Source organism: Aythya marila, assembly GCF_965140915.1.
Source record: "Aythya marila genome assembly, chromosome: 1".
Lineage (NCBI taxonomy): Eukaryota > Metazoa > Chordata > Aves > Anseriformes > Anatidae > Aythya > Aythya marila.
This window is the reverse complement of record NC_139042.1, coordinates 160,402,729-160,420,502: the sequence shown is the minus strand read 5'-3', so window position 1 is coordinate 160,420,502 and position 17,774 is coordinate 160,402,729. Positions and strand designations below refer to the sequence as shown.

General features: G+C 37.8%; 1 protein-coding gene across 3 annotated transcripts in view; it reads right to left on the bottom strand.

Annotated features, from left to right (window-relative positions):
- Positions 1-2,664: 2,664 nt before the first annotated feature.
- VEZT (vezatin, adherens junctions transmembrane protein) overlaps positions 2,665-17,774 on the bottom strand; it is a 62,224-nt gene continuing 47,114 nt past the window's right edge. For 2 of the 3 annotated variants that reach the window (XM_082784922.1, XM_082784923.1), the window contains exons 9-12: positions 17,556-17,749; positions 12,110-12,210; positions 10,732-10,939; positions 2,665-6,881 (exon numbers count right to left, since the gene is read on the bottom strand). In XM_082784922.1, the coding sequence (XP_082641048.1) occupies positions 6,286-6,881; positions 10,732-10,939; positions 12,110-12,210; positions 17,556-17,749 (1,099 nt within the window). In that variant the 3' untranslated portion in view covers positions 2,665-6,285. The remainder of the gene's footprint in view (positions 6,882-10,731; positions 10,940-12,109; positions 12,211-17,555; positions 17,750-17,774) is intronic. The other variant, XR_014319577.1, reaches the window with a different exon arrangement.

Below are 17,774 nucleotides of genomic sequence, written 5' to 3'. Positions count from 1 at the left end.
CGAGCCAACTAACGACAGTTATTTTGGGACTTTGTACTAAAATTGCAATTTTTTCTACAACACAGCCTGGTGTTTTTCAGCAAGACAGAATTACTTACAAAAGCCAATGCACACTGAAAACGTGTGTTGCCATACATGATTACTTCTGTTTTGATTGTAGTACTGCCCATTATGGTGTCCATCTTCTGTCCTAGTTCTCAGCTGGGAAGCCAGTATGCATTTCTAGCTCTAGTCATTCCGATGCTGAAGATGCAGAAGAATCAAGCTGTGTTACAAACACACCACAGAAACTTGGTGTATTTTAAAATCTGAAACTTTTATGAATGGCGGTACAGGGAAAGGACTGTGGGTGACTTTTTCACCAGAAAGGTGAAAATAGTAAGCAAAAATCAAGGAAAAGATATGGGTGATAGTTTTAATTTTACTGGCAGTATAACAAACAGTTCTTAGAGGCTGTATGGGGTATGACATAACAGGTCTTGGGTAGATTACATCCAAGAACAAAGTAAAAAAGGAGTTGTCAAAATGAGTGAGGGAATTAATGAGTGACATCATTCTCAATCAACAGAAAACACGACGATGAAGCGACATATGGAGTTGACTTTATCCCACTTCGGTATAGACGCTAATGATGTAATTCTGAGAGTGTAAACATTGAACATTCGAACTGATTTAAGTTCAAGCTATGGCATTCCTCCTCATCGCCAAGGCATGCATTCCCTCCTACTGCCCTGAGATGCTACCAGTGATCTTTCAACAACACAATCAATCAGCTGAGGGAGCCAGCCCAGCTGAAAGTTAAAGCAGCGGCACATTTTCAGCCAGATCGGGGTCCTAAATCACTGAGTGGTTGTAAAAGCCAGCCTGAAGGAGGCACAGAGGTCACAGGCATGGCAGGACCATGGCAGCCTGCACCTAGATTGGTTTAAACTGCTACAGAACTGTACATCCCCTAAAGCAGACTGTCTGTGAGGCCTGTAAGATAGAAGTCTAAGCACATATAAAAGTCAAAATATGCTGATCGTGTGAAAGTATTCAAGTTTTGGTCCTATTCAACCCATTTAAAATAAGCCACTTTGTAACTGAGAAACAAACTTTTTTTTTTTTTTTTTCCTACTAAATAATCACTTCTTTGTAATCCTGTGGTAATTTCAGAAAGCGTAAAATGGGCTAAGAGAGCATTCAGGCTGTTGGATCTAATTTTATTCTGACAAACCTGTCAAAAACTTTAAGAGATGGCAGTGTGACAGGTAGGCAGGCTACCTAAAACAGTTACATACTGAGTATCTGTAGCTCAAACCGTACTGCTTTAACTGTTTACTAAGACTTTTTTTTACCCCTATCTATGGCCATCTGATTACCGTACAAATTTCCAAGACGAATTGAAATGCATTTTTTGGCATTTAAAAATCAAGGTGATGAAATAAAAGCATACAGATGAATGAATTAAGTATCAGGAGAATACGAATAAAGCACACCTCAAAGCACTTTCAAAATGTGTCACAGAAGCCTTCAGTTTGACCTCTGATATCCATATACCCGCTGCCATGTTTCCTTTGTGATAATCTATTTTGTGACACATGCTTATGCATCAGAGGTCAGAACAGCTACGAAAAGTCAAGCTGAGATTTAAAGAAGTGATGTTTGGCATCTTTAGTTTGTGTTAGACCAGGTGGAAGCTGTTGGAAGATCATTTTGATTTAACAACTTCTTTTGTAAGCAAAGGAAAACATTGTGGAACTGAGTTCTGGTGACAGTGAATAAATACTTCTCCTCCATCAGACCAAACATTTTCATTTGTCATCGTAGTAGCTAGGGGTAAACGATTTGAAGAGGTTTTGTTCCTAGATGGACTCAGAAATAGTTTAACTGTTGATTTATGGGGGTTGATTATTGCTGACGTTATACCTGGAGTACTGCAGCACACTTTGGGTGTTATACTTCAGAACACCGGACGTATTTCTAAGGAAAGCAACTAAAACATGGAAAACATGACCTCTGTGGATGAGCTGACAGAAGTGAGCTTGTTCAGTTAACAAAAAAAAAAAAGAAAGAAAAAAAAAAAAAAAGAAAGAAAGGAAGGAAGGAAGAAAGAAACAATATTGACAAATCTGGTTTGTAAAAGACTGTAACAAAGGTGAGCACATACTGGCTTTGGAACTACTAACGGTCAACCAAACATGAGACCGAACAAATCTGTGGAAGACGATTCCATCACGTTAAGCTGACAGCTGGCTCAAGGAGTCCCTGAGACACGAATTGTTGCAAATTAGCTCATCATTACATGAGCTCCTTTCTCCTGCTCTTCCCTCAGCAACTATTAGCCCCTGTCACAGACAAGATCCCAGAATAGCCCAGCCCTTTACTGACCAAGTGCCTTTCTCACACTGTCCTCTTTTTCAGATGACAGGCTACACAGAGAAGTGTTAATTCTAAATAGTAGTTAACCATGGGAACAAGCCACTTGCAGAGCAACAGCAGCCCTTCACCAAACAATTTAAAAGAAGACAGTTTAGTATGCTTGAGCCTTTGTTTCTCTTTAAAAAAATAATAAAAAAAAGGCAGACAACCAGATTATAAAATTCAATATAGGCCAACAATTCTACATACTCCAACATTTATTTATTTATTTTTTTAAACTTGTAAAGAGATTAGTAAGACAATTGCAAATTCTGCTGTCCAGATACACATAAAATTTCCAATGCTGTAAACAATCAGCCTGGTCACACAAATGTGCACAGGGCAAAGTCTGAAACCTCAGTAAAACTGTCTCCTCTACCAAATTTCATCCTGTATTTTTATAATAAACTGCAAGAGTTGGTGATTTCTAGTAATCTTCTGTCAGGAGTCAGCATCCTCACGACTGAAACCAATAGCCGAAGCCCTCATGTTTGCTGATCCTGCTTACGACTGACATGGGCACATTTGACTCCATTTGAAAGATTCTGTGTTGCCTGTAATATTCAACATATGCTTCCATTGCAGCAGTGCTACATTTCCGTCATGAAGACATACACTAAGAAAAGGAACAATTAATGGCTTTGCATCATAGATCTTTGTCCTCGTTTAAGCCTAGCTATAGCTGTAGCTGTAAAACCACGCAACATAGAAAATGTAGTGCTGGATTGCAATCCAACTGAAGAAGCAAATACTGTCTTTGGAGTGCCTTCCAGGTACATAGGAGAAAAATAAATTATTTAACCCTAAATAATTACTTTTTTCTTTACAACTTCACAGAGCTGCTCATCAGAAACGGAATATGCAGTTCTTGTTAGAACCTGGTGATTAAAGGAAGACATGCTTCATGTGTTGTAGACTGTTAGCCAAATTTTTACACAGCGAGAATATTAAATAAATTAAAATAAATGACCCAATAGCAGTTATATATAGATGTGATGGAGGGACAGAAAGCAAGTGAACCCAGATGTTCATATATACAACTTTTAAGACTGCATTAAGTAAGACCATGCAAATCAGTTAAATTGCTTGTACAAAATCTCTTCGTTCAAGTAGAATCAGAATTTGCTCCAAAAAGTCATACTTTGATCATAGCCATCTCTAATGTCAAGGCTGTAATTTCACAGTACGTTGTCATTGCCAATAATGTAAATGTGAGCAATCCTGAGCCTCATGTCAGCAACACAGTATGTGCTGATACAGCTGTTTGGAGGTAAATGCTGTAAATTGCATCATTAAAATAAACAAGGTGAAAAATAAGCCCTAAAAAGATTTTTTTTTTTTGACCAAGCAGACTCAGTGGGCTGATTAATAACATGGCCACAAAAACTTGTGCTGACCCAGCTGATGGATGAAGGCAAACAACAAATGGTGGATGGGGCTTCTTAGACCAGTTTCATCACTGAGACCAGCATATTATAAAAATAGGTCCCATGTCAGCTGCCAAGGTCTTTTTTTCCAGGTCTTTTGCTAAGGACTGAAGAAAATGAATAAAGAACTAGTGACTCTTACAGAAGTTAAATCTATAACCTATTTTAGTAGCAATGCAAAACATTCATGCAACTGCTGATATTATCCAAAACTGTGAAGAAAGATAACTCATATCCTAAACCTGATGATGTTCCCAAGTTGGTATCATAGCCAACTACAGTGTAAACTAATATTTGGTTCCTGTTGGGAAAGTTTAGGTGAAAGAAGTATCAGTTTGGGGATACACAATATCAGATCATGGGATGTCTGTGCCTGAGCTTGTGGAAAAATGCTAATGGACCAAACAGGCAGCCAGAACAATTACCTAGGAACAAAAAATATCTGGGCACTTAGTGAAGAATCAAGGATCTCAAGTCAAGGATGAGGAAGACTTATTTTTCAGAAGCACGGGCAGTGCTTCAAACACTGCTTAACCAAAGCAGTTGTTCGAGTTTTAATTGCTTACCACAGAGAAAATAAAAAATGGGTTTCATCATCTTATCCTAACCTTTATGGATCTAGAGAAGAGTATATCCTACAACTAAAAGGAGTCTTAGCTTCTGAAAATACTATGAGAAGCATATTCCCTGCCCCCCTCTCCCCAGACACTATCCAGTTAGCTTCCAGTCACTTACATGTAATTAAGGGCACAAATACGGTGTTACTGGTTAATGAAGGGTGCCAGAATATTCTCTTACCCAAACCTGTCTGTTAGGGGAAAGACAGGCATTATATTGTGAAAGAACAGCATAAATCACATACAACCTTCTCTATAAATTGATATTTGCCTATTTAGGGTTTGTGAAAAAAATATACTGAGCATTCACACAAAATCATTGAGAGAAGAGAGGTTGAAAGAAAGCACACGTTTCCTGACATATGGTCAAGAGTCCCACCCTACCCTGCTGACCTTCATTAACTTCCCCACATCCCAAGACAGCATCCGAGTAAAGATATTGCTCTGAACCACTTGCTTCTCCACACCCTGTATTCTATAAAATCAGCAAGCTCAAAGAGGCAATAAATACCCTAAGTAAATGATGAGGCATTTTGTGACTGGAAGTTTATCCAGGTCCACGTACATAGAGGTCCATACAAACAGGCTGTTCTCTCACCAACAGAGGCATGAGACCTTTGTGTCACTTTGTGTCTGAGGGCAAAAGGAAGAGAAGGCAGTAAAACCATTCCCTCTGTGAGGTGACCATCTGCCATATCCATTTGCTGCTCCTCGTAAAACCACCTCAAAGAAAAAACTACTCGCATAACCTCATATCAAACATCCAAACTTAGGTGTCCACCAAGTTACAAGATATACCTTAGAAAAGTCTTGTTCTCTCATGGATCTTAATCACACAGGTTGTGTGACCCTTGTGATCTAAGGAAAAATGGAAGAACATTAGGGAAGAGCAAATATACTATTAAAATACCATAGATGTTGTCAGCTTTGCTTTAAGAAAATTACTTCAGGACATAAACAAAAATGTGCAAGCAATCATTATATCAAAATCAAACGTTATATTAAGGTTCAATTTATAAAAGGTTAACAAATAATTAATAGCTGTTTTAATAAATAGCTATTTAATTCTCATCTATTATAAATCCAACAGATAACTTCTACCTCTTTATAGTACTTTCTACTGATACGCTTAAAACCCTCCCTAACATGTACTACACCTTTCTAACATGAATTACAACATTTAGGAGTCATTTATTAACCCTTCATAAAATTCTCTATAAACCTTAATATGAAGCGTGACCAACTTTATACTATTTCAGCCCCATGTCCCAGGACACATAAAATACTAGTTCTTCCAAGTTTTTTCTTTAAACTCTAGATTTCAGTTGGGAGCTTTACTACCCACAGAATCACAAATGCCTGTGGTGGCTTAACCAACTCGCTGCAGACATGAAAATTGGTAGAAGATGATCACAGGGAACAGTTCTTCCTTTTTTGATGGAACTACCATATGCTACCATGACAACTATACCAGAAAGCAAAAGACGGAGTCTGTTGTAATTCAATACATTGTTTTTCATTCTTTTTAGAAAAACAACAACTGCACAGTATGATACAAATAAATAAAACAGAAAACACTAAGGTAAATTCCAAAACTCACCACTAAGATCTTAAAAAGGCAGCAGCCAACTGTTTGGTGGATGCAGCCTAAATTTGTCTTACCTGCAAATTTTCAATATTCTTAGAAGTCCCATTTAGTGTATCAGACTTAGGGAACAAAACATACCACATTTAGGTCTCCAATTGTTTTTTCCACCCAGTAATTTCATCTTTAAACCCCCACCTTATATTTTTTTTCTACCAAATTGCCTGCTGTTGGTTTAACAAAGTTCAGCTCAGACTTATACATTTCCTTCACTTTCAGAGCCTCTACCTTCATTCTCACAATCTTCCACAAGGCCTTCATGCTCTTGCCTCTTCTCTTCCTCCTTTTCCTCCTCTTCCTCCTCCTCCTCCTCATCATCATCTCCAAAAGTCTGTTCTTGCATTGTAGTAAAAGTGAAAGACCTGGCAGCAACTTGTGCAGCCAGACCAGATGTGAAGTTAAAATCTGTTGATATGTGGAGCTGAGCCAGCCTATGCTTTATTTTTGAATGCAATGCATCCTTGGAAGGAGGCTGTGAAACCTCTATTACATCCGTATCGCTTGGCTTGAGATCTTCAACTTCCCCTTCATACTGATAACACATTCTTTCTTCAGCCCCTGTAGAAATACCGTCTTCAGTAGTACTGTCTTTGTTTTTCTCCATGTCAGGATCTTCATACAAATATTCTGTCCTGCTTTTATCAGCAGCATTCACTTTTGGATTAGAGTCTATTTCTTCAGATTTATCACAACTTTGGCTGCAGTTCTGCTTTTCTGTATCTGAATTCATGTGTGATTCCAAATTACTTAGTAGCTTCAGCGATTCTACAGGAGACAAGGGTTTCACTGCAGCTTAAAAAGGGGAAAAAATGAATTGATAACTAAAACCAAGCTGCTATATATAAATAATATATGTGTTTGAAAAGGTGCAAGATTGGAAGAGTCAAAATGGATAGAAAAACCAACAAAACAAAACAAAACAAAACATAACAGTAACAAAAAAACACAAATCAAAGAAAACCTAAAATAAATCAGTGTTTTCTAACCACAGAGCTGAAACGAAATGTGATAGCTGCTTGTTGGAACTAAGCCTTAAAATTTGTGACATAAAAAGATGGCACGAAATTGATGATGTTCAAAAATGGCATCAAACATAGACGATGCATTCAACGTTAAAGTAAAAAACTACTGCACTGCATACAGATTTGAACTGTCTTTGTTTTAGACAACGGTTTACCTAATCCAATAAAGACAGCTGGTACATGAGACAGTCCTTATGTGCAATATCTGATCTCACATCACAACATACAAATACAACACGTATTCATACAGCCAGGTAAGGTGTCCTCACAAATAAAGTGTGGTTTAATTTAGCCTCTCTTGAAGTTAGTAGCAGCAGCGAGTCCCATTGCCAGCAACGGGATGCTTGCCAGGAAGTCTCTCCTCCCAGTGTTAAGGGTTAGTATAACTTGGTACAATCACTTCTTGAAGAACAGACGTCTTTCTTTTAAAGAAAACGATATATTGTCCATTTCCAAGTAACAGATTCCCTAAACTGCAGTAGCTCCATTAGAGTAGCAGCACGAACATAAATGAGAGCAGCAACAGCAGATTCCCAAGAGGCATTTCCCTTTCTAATTCCATTCTGACTTTACCCCTGTAAGCAGAGATGAAAATAACTCTGGGAAATACGCAAACTTTTCACGGGAAACAAAATTTACGGTATTAGGATTTTTCCATTGCATCCTATTGCAGCAATATTTATTTTAGCTAGCTGAAGGCAGGTGCATCATTACGACTGTCACATTGATAATTATTTTCACGAGCACACTGAAAGACTATGTCTTAGAATTTGTATTGTATTGTTTGTTTTAAAAACTCATATACCAAAGGAGCACTCCACCAGACTCATCTCAATTATTAACAGAACAGCTTTCTCCCTCTTTTGCATTAAAAAAAACAAACAACTAACAAACCAACAAAAAGCAAATAAAAACAAAATCCTGCCACTCATTTCTGCCTGTTTGCTTGAAGAGGCAGGAATACACACAATAGTATTATCATTTGGGAGCAATCCTGTTGCCTACTGCCTTCAAAGAACAGTTCCAAAGCCAAAACTCTAGAAACGTAGATACTTCAGGTTGGCTGCTGGGCAATTGGTTGAATTGATTAGTTAATAACAAGGTGGAATTCACCTATTTTCAGAGTATAGCTTTCCAAATACAGAGATGAGAAAAACTGGGAAAGAGTTTTATAAGAACTGTTGCATGGAAAAGACAGGAGATGGGTAAACAGCTGGGTGCAACACAGCCACAGAATGAAATTTTGGTGGGGGGCGAGGGGAGAAGAAAAACTAGATGTGATTTTGCACCAGAATAATGCTGTTTGATATTGTCTGATAAATTAAAACAAATCCCCTAGTAACTTTATGGACCTCTTCAAAGGTACCTCTGTTTTTCTGGTTCAATGGGATGCCCAAGGACCAAAACCAGAAGTGCGTCGGTACTCCAACAGGTAACTGACTGCCCAGACTGTAAGCATTATTACCATGGTGCTAGGCTTGGGCACATTTGTTTTAGTGTGGTATTTTACTAAGATTTTTTCTTCTGGAATACAGCTTATCATCTGTAGTTGACTTCATGCTGCGTTCTTTGGGCATATCAACTTCTTGGGAGCTGACCTCTTCTATGCAGAAACCCTCACCAGCCCAGCCCCTTCATGGATGAACCAAAAACCTTAACAAATCAAAATGTCTTGCTAGGTGCCAAAGGCTTTAGCCTTAGCATCTTTGGGGATCTTTTTTCACAACAATTGCAAGTTAGGAGAATGCATGATTTCTGGAATGTGACTGTCCTGTAAAAGAAAGATTGAAGAGGGTGATGGAAAAGGGTCCTATCAAAACCATCCACTGGCTTGGGCCAATGCAGACAAGAATACAAACCTTTCTGGTTTAATTCTTCAAGATAAAGCTAACCATCAATATGGGAAGCACAGCCCACAAAAATGTTTCTTAAAGGAAGGACCCATGTGTACAGATAAATTAATGTCTGCAGGAGAGACATGTTGGGGTCCATCATGTCATATTAACTGACTTGTGTTTCTTTTGAAGAAATAACAAGGAAATTCCTTAAAAACAGCAGAAGATGTATGTCTGCTGTCCATATCAATATTTCAGATTAAGATATACAGAGCCTGAGACAAAAGGCGACAATATTAATTATTTTCACAAACTGTCCTTCCTTGTATTTTCAACTTTTGTACAGTGTGGAAGAAATCTGTGATTAGTCCTAAGCAGCTGAAGGAACTTTCCTCCCTCCCCACCACAGAATCTCTAATCCTATAACAATGTCATATTTATATGTGAAAAGGAAAGGAACCAACATGAGCCACAAAGGCTTTCAAGGGAACGGTTACTCGAGATTATAGAAGTCAGCTGATTCCTCTTTCAGCTGTTGCAGCTGTTCAGGTAAGCCAGTCTATTAATTTCTAGAAAGCTATGGCCACAAATGGCCTGGAGATAAACTGATGTGGACAGGTATCAGCTGCAAACCTAGATAAGGAAATATCCTGTGCAAGCTCTCCTAACAAAGAACTCTTCTGCAACAGTCACTAGATCTGTCAAGACATAGCTGGAGGTAGGATTCCTCCCTTCTCCTTTCAAATGACATAAAGAGAAAAGTTGTGAAGCACATCTATTTTTGTGGGCTTGATGTCAAAAGAAACAGTCTTTGTTACTTTGGGCTTTGTTTCTTCTGTTACCATGTGTTCCCACTAAATTACCAAAGGATGCAATCGATGGTCTTTTTATCTGGTAAGCACTGGCAGAGGCAGTGGATACACTGCCAAACTTGAGGGTTGTTTTTCTTAACATAGAACAAGAAAAATTTTTAGAGGGTTCTTCCTAACCTGTCTGTAAGAGGAAGGAATGAAAATGGGGAAAATAACAGAAAAATGAAAAAAACACTACCAATTTTAAAGATAATAAATCAAGCAGCGCAAGCAGCAAAAGCAATCAAGTTGTATCCAGTCTTGTTGCTGGAACTGAAACAGGCTGTCCTGCTCAGGCAAGAGAAATTTTCATTTTCTTATCTTTAAGTTCAAGTGGATGGAGTTACCCAGCAGTCCTCAGAATTGGAAAGAGTAGTTTGGAAGAACTCTTCCTGTTAGTATTTAACTTTTTTTTTTATTTTTTTGAAAACATATTCTGCATGCTCCCTCTTCCGTGAAACAGAAGCCCATCTTAGTCTATTATGAGCCTTTAATATTTCAAAGTCTAGCTCTTAGCTTTAATCTATCCATTTTGCTAAATCTATGATAATCTGATAGTTTCTTTAAATCCTGAAAAATAACTTATTTATGAATCCAATTTAAAATTCATATTTACTGGAAAGTGATGAGAGAAAGTCAGTTCGTTTTGTATGGGTTATAAACTGACAGTTCTTTTAATGCTGTGCATAATAGCTCTAGCTCAATATTTTTGTTTGGAGCCAAATTCACATTCTTTTGAGTTCCTTTCAATATATAGTAAAATGATTGCTACAAATAATATAAGGAGATGGAATAAAAAACTAAGGCCACATAGATACACCAGATACACTGCTATCGCTGAGCACTATTTGAATTCTAACACAGTCAGAAGTTGATGGTAAACAGACACCGACCCTGTCTTAGAAAGGCATAAATTTTCAAAAGCAATGCTTACCATGGTCGCTGAATAGCAGCTGTTTCCATTTCTGTCTTTCTGCTTCTGAAGCTTTAAAACCCAGTACAGATTTCAATTCTTGTAACACCCTTTTAGATTCTTCTCTCTCTCGTTTTTGTCTCTCTCTCTCTTCCTGGGAAAAGCAGTCAAAAGCTTCCCTATTAAATTCATTGTCCATATCTGAATAATCAACATATGCTTCCAATTCCTGAAAAAAGAAAAAACATATTTTTAATCTTCACTTGTACTTCACACTGTACTTCAAGCTGATGCATGACCAAGTGATCTCAACACAAGACAACTGCAGTAGAAGGATAAGAGCCTTGTTTGAGCAAAGCCAGTGTATCTGACACCACTCTCAGTTATATAATTTTGGAGTAAGTCCACTCATTTAAAGTGGACTAAAAACCTTACTCCAGTCACCCAAGATTTAGTTCCTTATACAAGAACGACCGAGTGATATACCTTGAAAAAGGGAGTCCGCAATGACTGGTGGAAATAAGCAATTCTGATTTGTTTTGTTTTGTTTTTATTTAATTCACACCATAAGCAATTCTTTCTCAGACAGGCATTATGCTAATTTAAGTTATATCAACCATGCCTCCAAATTTAACTACAATGGTTCACAAACATGAAGAAAAATGAACTCCATTTATGTTATGATAGACAGCTGGTGAAGTTATTAGTTCCAGGTCTTTGATAGGGATAAAAAAACCTAGAGAGAAAACAAGTGAGGTAGGCTTGATAGAAGGGAAGGGAGGGAGGGGGTGAGGGAGGGACAGAGCAGAACACGGGTGTTGATCTGCTTGCAGAATGGGTCACTCAGCTTTAGGATAAAGACAAACCCCTCTTCAGGACAGCCCAACCATTACACAGCAGTTTCACTGGAGTGGGGAAATGACACAAAGCTGTTCATCATCATGGTCTGGTTTAGGTACCCAAAAATGCACACAATACACAAACTGAAGACAGGCTGGTTTGTTCATGAGCTTCTTCCTCTCGTGCTGCTGTGTCAGCTCAATAATAAGCAAGCAGGACTTAATTTTATGTACTGCCTTTCAGCAATTCACATTTTCTCTGTGTTACTCTGTGTTGCTGCTCTCCTTTTCTCAGTTATTTTTAATGATATATATATAAGAACAAGTAAATACTGGTGCTCTTTTATTTTTTTTTTCCCCCAGTATGGGGAATACATCCTCACTGAACATCAGGGGGAAAAGACATCAATTTTTTCATTTAGTGCAGTTATGAAATTGCACTGACTACCTACTTGACCTGCCTTGGGAAGACAAGGTCACTGCACAAGCAACTGAAAAAGGGATGGATATAGAAAAGAAGCTCATCACTGAAAATAACCTTTTATTTATTTTTTTTTTACCTGTTCTTCAGGGATTGGATCTCTGTCTTCTATGTATATGGTAGGCTGCATTAAAGGTACTGTAGTATGCTGTAGGTTGTCACAGAAAGCTTCAAGCTTGCCTTTAGGGGAAAGGAAGGAATGAAGAAAAAAAAAAGGAAAAATTTTGAGTGTTGAGTGATAATTTTGACTTGCTCAGGAAGGGTCCGAGTCTTTTCACTAGACAGGATTGGCACATATGGAAAAATAGTCAGAAGGTTGGTTAGAATACATTGAAATACTGTGTTAAAATAGCTAAGACTTAACTGTTCTCTGATATAAGCTGGGTTTCATGAAACTCACCTTGAAATACTTCAACTAACAGGTATCTTTTTTTTTTTTTTTTTTAAATGGACTCTGAAAGCCTGCAAAAGGCAGGCAAAAATCTGTAAAACCAGAAAATAGACTTGGTGCCCAAGTTTAAAGGCAGCAGTAAAACATGAGATCACAAGTTATAGACAAATCAGCTTCAAATAATTGGAAAATACTGGAAGAAAGGAGCAAAACTTATAGAAAGCTACTTGGAAGGCAGCAAGGTGGTAAATGACAGCCAGTGTGGGTTTATTGAGAACAGAAGATGTCAAACCTTCCAATATCCTTTTCCAATATAGTAACAAGCCTTATAAATACAAAGAAGCCAAAGACATCCTGCATTTTGTTTTCAGTATGGCTTTTGACATGCCGTCATTACATACTTTTAAATAAAATACATAGGCTAGAAGAAGTTGCTAATAGGTGTTATTTATCTCTCGGATAAACAACGCAGTTACCATTTTCAGACAGGAACAATACATTTAGTGAGGATTTACCCCAAGTCCAATACTCTTCAACATTTCCAATGGATTAAAAACAAAAACACAAAAACCACCACACACCAAAAGTGTTTAATCTAATTAAATTGCTGCCACAGGGATGACCTGCAAGGATATTGATGGGCAGAATAAAAAAAATAATACTGGAAAATTAGAGACACCCCAGGAAGAATTGGATTTCAGATACAGACTCCAGTGACAGTGGCTGTGACATTTTGTGCCTTTGAATAGTCAGCTGCAGAAATATATGACTGACCGGGCAGCAGCACTGAGAAAAAGATCTGAGGAAGCTAGTCAGTTATACCCTGCTGCAAGCAACAAGCCAGACTACATAATAGTACATATGAAGAGCAGCACGGATTGTTAGACACAGGAAATCACGTTTCTGCTCTGCTTGGCACTGATCAGGATGTGGATGGAACATTGTGCCCAGGCTGAGGCTCCTCCATTCAATAATCTTGTAGACAAGCTAAAGGGTGGCTGGAGAAAAACAGCTGAAATGATCAGAGGGCTACATAAAGTATGACCATCATAGATTTGAACGATACAGGGTTATGCAGAGAAGACAGAAATGTTACCAGTTGTCTTCAAATACGTGAGAGGGGGCTATAAAGAGGAAATGGATTTCAATTGTGGGTGGATCAAAGGCACTGTTGTTTTTTTTTAATTGCAACAAGAGATATTTATATTCAATACAAGAAAAAACTTCTACTTGTAAGGAGACTTAAGTGCTGCAATTGATGCCTGGAAATACTGTAAAATGTCCCTAAAGAGAGGTTTTTAAGAGCAGGCAAACAACATTTACTCACACATGGCACAAGTACTAATTTACCCCTGAGAAGAGAAATGGGCTAGGTAACCTTGCCAAATCCCAGCCGTCCTTATTCTCAGTTCCTTATCTCTGTATTGAACACTCAGGGATGGTATTCTGAAAGTAGGCAGTCACATTAACAGTGACTCTACTGGTGCTCAGTTACCTGCTTTTGCACACAAGGAAAATATTTGATTCCCTAGTTGCTCTGGTTGAGCTGAAGATTTGGCATCCCAGATGTATCTAAATGCAGCGATCATTTAAAAGAAAGAGGAAGCACATAGTGAAATGTAGAGTGGAAAACTGACAAAAGATAATTGTTTTACAAATATCAAGATGATTTGCCCATTACATAACCATGCCTTGGAATAAAAACATTTTAATAATAACAATAATAGCAACAATAAAAATATGTTTCTGAAGGCATGAAGACAAATTTTAAAGAGTAATATGGAAGTTACCAACAAAAACTTGCCTTCTTAAATCAGAAGAGTAAAACAGCTGCTCTAGTATGTACAGGCTACTGTATTTGCCGTCTGTATGGGAAGATAACATTTCTAAGGATATGTTTCAAGATCATGAATTCACAGTGTTTAACTAAAGATGCTGTTTTAGTTTCTCTCCAACGGATCAAAGGACTGCAAGAACCAGGAGCTTGCAACAGAGTATTATGGCAAATATAAAAAAGTTGTATAAATTTGCAAACATAGAGACAGTTTAAAAGGAAAAAAAGATGGAATCTAAACACTTTGAGGGCCATTATTTCAAAAACTGTTAAAACAACACTAACTAGCCATAAAAGGTGTTCTGAAAAAGTAACGGCAGATGATTGTATGCTTGAATCACTGAGGCCTCCAGTGATAAATCAGTTTTGTGTATGAAGAAAAGAGCTGAATGGATACAGAGAAGCTGTCTGAAAGTCTAGAATCATATAATGTTTACAGTGAGTAGAGACTGACGTGTTTCTGTAAGTCTATCATTGCCCAATGCTTTCAAGTAGAGATGAATTCCCCTAAGGCTGCTAAAACACTGCTTCCTCTCGGGCTCTGTTCTGAATGTGACAGATCAGTGACTAACAGGACTGGTGGTAGAAGTACTCAGAGCCCTGTACACAAAGTAGTCAAAGGACATTCATTACTGCAGTGGCTACTACACCACACACTACAATACATGCCAGTTTCACCATTCATGAAAGGCTGCTGGGAGCATCTGAATGTTCAATCAGTTAGACCTAAATGTCTTTGACAGAGTTTAACAAAAAGAATTATTTAATATATCTGTAAGAAACCTGCTTTAACATACAATGATCTAGAACAAGACATATGAGATTCTTGACTGAGATCCATATGTTTACATAGAAAACAAAAATATACAAAACTGCTCTGAAAATAAGCGACAGGCAGCTACCTAGGATGCCACAACTAGGACAGATAACAGTTCCAAGCAGTGAATGGAAACTTTCAATGCATAATTCAGCAGAAGTGTTTTCATGCTGGAAAGAGCAGCGAGTTCCCCATTTATTCCTCTCCACGGCGCAACACGGGCCCTTGGCTGCTGCAGCTGGTGGGCTGTGTGCTGTCTACTCCTTACCCATGCTGAAAGCAGCACGAACCAAGAAGGAAAAGCAAAGCTACATTTTTGCTCAGTACATAATTGTGGTAAGATCCAAACCCAAGGAAATAGTAAATTTAAACACTGTATACCCTTTGCAGTTTCAGATGAAGAAGCAAAAAGGAATGGCTTTGTTTTAACACTAAGCACAATTATAAGTTATTGCTAAAAATATTCGCTATTTATAGCTTTTAAGTTATGCAATATTTCCTCTCAAAACTCAATCTAAACCATCAAGAACAGCTCTACCTTCATCACAGCTCATAACTGATGTTGAAAATGGCATTGCTACTCCTCTGCTATGGTCAGCTGAACTAAACACCATTAAATTTATTACACCAAAAGCATTGGGCATCCACTTGACAGAGTGCTGTACTATGATAGGGTTCTTGCTACTGCTGTTGTAAAAATAATTCATTTGATTTTACATAACACTATGTAAAAACAAAAGATGTCCTTAGCTGTTAATGTTATTTCATCTTCTTTCAAAGTGCTTTCAGGAAGCATTGAAGAAAGCCTCAGCCATAATTTAATGAAGTAATTCACATAATCATGACTGACAGACCAGCTGTTAAGATGTGCAGAAAGAGATCAGAAGAATTACACTTGATTTCATGCACACCTTGAAAAGTTCAACTCACAGAAACTGAACTGCACAGAAATACACTAGAAAAGTCAAATGTAGCCACATAAAAACTATTTTCTCCAACCAGCTTAATTTAACAGTAGTTCACATGGAGTAACTCAGTAAACTCGTTGCAAAATAGAGATTCAAACCCCACACATTTCCAGGAAAGTCACTGGAAAAAAACAGAAAGTGAAAGATTTCTTTTGTTTTTAAACTTCTCACAAAATCCCTTTTCTCTAAGTCATATACTAAGTCATTTTTTCCTAGACTTTAAAAGGAATCAAGTCACAAGAACAGTCCCTGCTGTGCAAATTCATACACAAGGTAAAAACATAACTAAAATAACTAAAAATACCATGGCATGTAGTCTAGAAAGAACATCTAAGAAAAGGGGAGAAGAACAGATCAGTGGAACTGCTGGTTGTAAAGGGCATCAACAAAACACAACAGGCTAATAAATGCAAAATATATCAAACTACATCCAATATCTTCACAGACTGTTTTACAGAACAGCGAGAGGAAATCACAGGACTGGACAATTAGGCAAAGTACACACAAATTCTGTTACACCATGTCTGGACCTGCATGGAGCCCTGGTCTGTGTACAGTAGACTCGCCAGTGCTCCCAGTTCTGATGAGCAAGGTCAGCTTGGACATCTTTTGGCCCACAGAAATATTCATCCACCTACTGGATACACCACCTATATATAATTAAGAGCTTAGCTCACTATAGTTTTGGATTTCTGTAGGTAACTTGCTGATATTTCCCAAGTCATAATTTTCCTAATGTGTTCTCAATTACCAGCATTATTCAGATGCTGAGCTGTACCTTTCTAGGCCAATAAAGATGCTCCTGGAAAAAAAAAAAGATTAGAAATTATACCTTCAACTCTATGTCAGGAGAGCCTAAGCTCACTTCAATTACTTAAGCTAGATGTGATTCACAAGGATAACAGCATGAGCAGTACAGGGCACTAAGATAAGGGACATAAAGCAAAACTTTGGGACGTGCTGTTCACATGACTTCTAAGCACACAGATTAGCTCCCTCTCTCTGAGAGAGAAGGCAAAGAGGCATTATATGCTCAATACGTACTCTGCACTTCAAAATGTTTCAGGAAATGTCAGTGTCAATAAAATTTTATGACGAGGCAATTGTTAATTTCAACTACCTAATTTTAATGCAACAAATACAAGAAAATCTCAAGAATGATTAATCAAAGTCCCACCCATTCAACATGTCATTCACCATTCGTAGGCAAAAAGCCACTCTTGGTCTACACTTAGAAATGTACAATGTGAATCCACCCATCTCACAGACAGTTAGCATGTTTATAGTTTTTGCTGAAACAAAAGCTTCAAGGTCATCACAATGAAGAAGTCTGACACGTATATAGCTTTTCAAATTTTCAACATGCATGTAGGTTTGCATAATTTTCAAACTGTATGTTTTTAAAACCTCTAGCTAAAATTCAGATACGCAGCCTGAATGCAGTTTTTGATCCGTTTGACCATTCCATCTTTAATGTGTATTCCATTAGTTGCCAAATTAAACTCTCATATTTACCTTTTTTATTTGGATTTTTTCCACTCATTTTTTCCACCTGAGAAATGGCTTCTTCCCAGCAGCTGTTGCTTGCCTGCATATGAGGCTGAATAAACTTTAGTTTTTGTTCCAGAACCTGATGGGCTTCTGTTGTCAATTCAGGCGTCTCCTTAGTGCTAACAAGTTTTTCAAGTTCATCCTCCAGAATTATTACCCTAAGTAATAAAATGAGCAAAAATA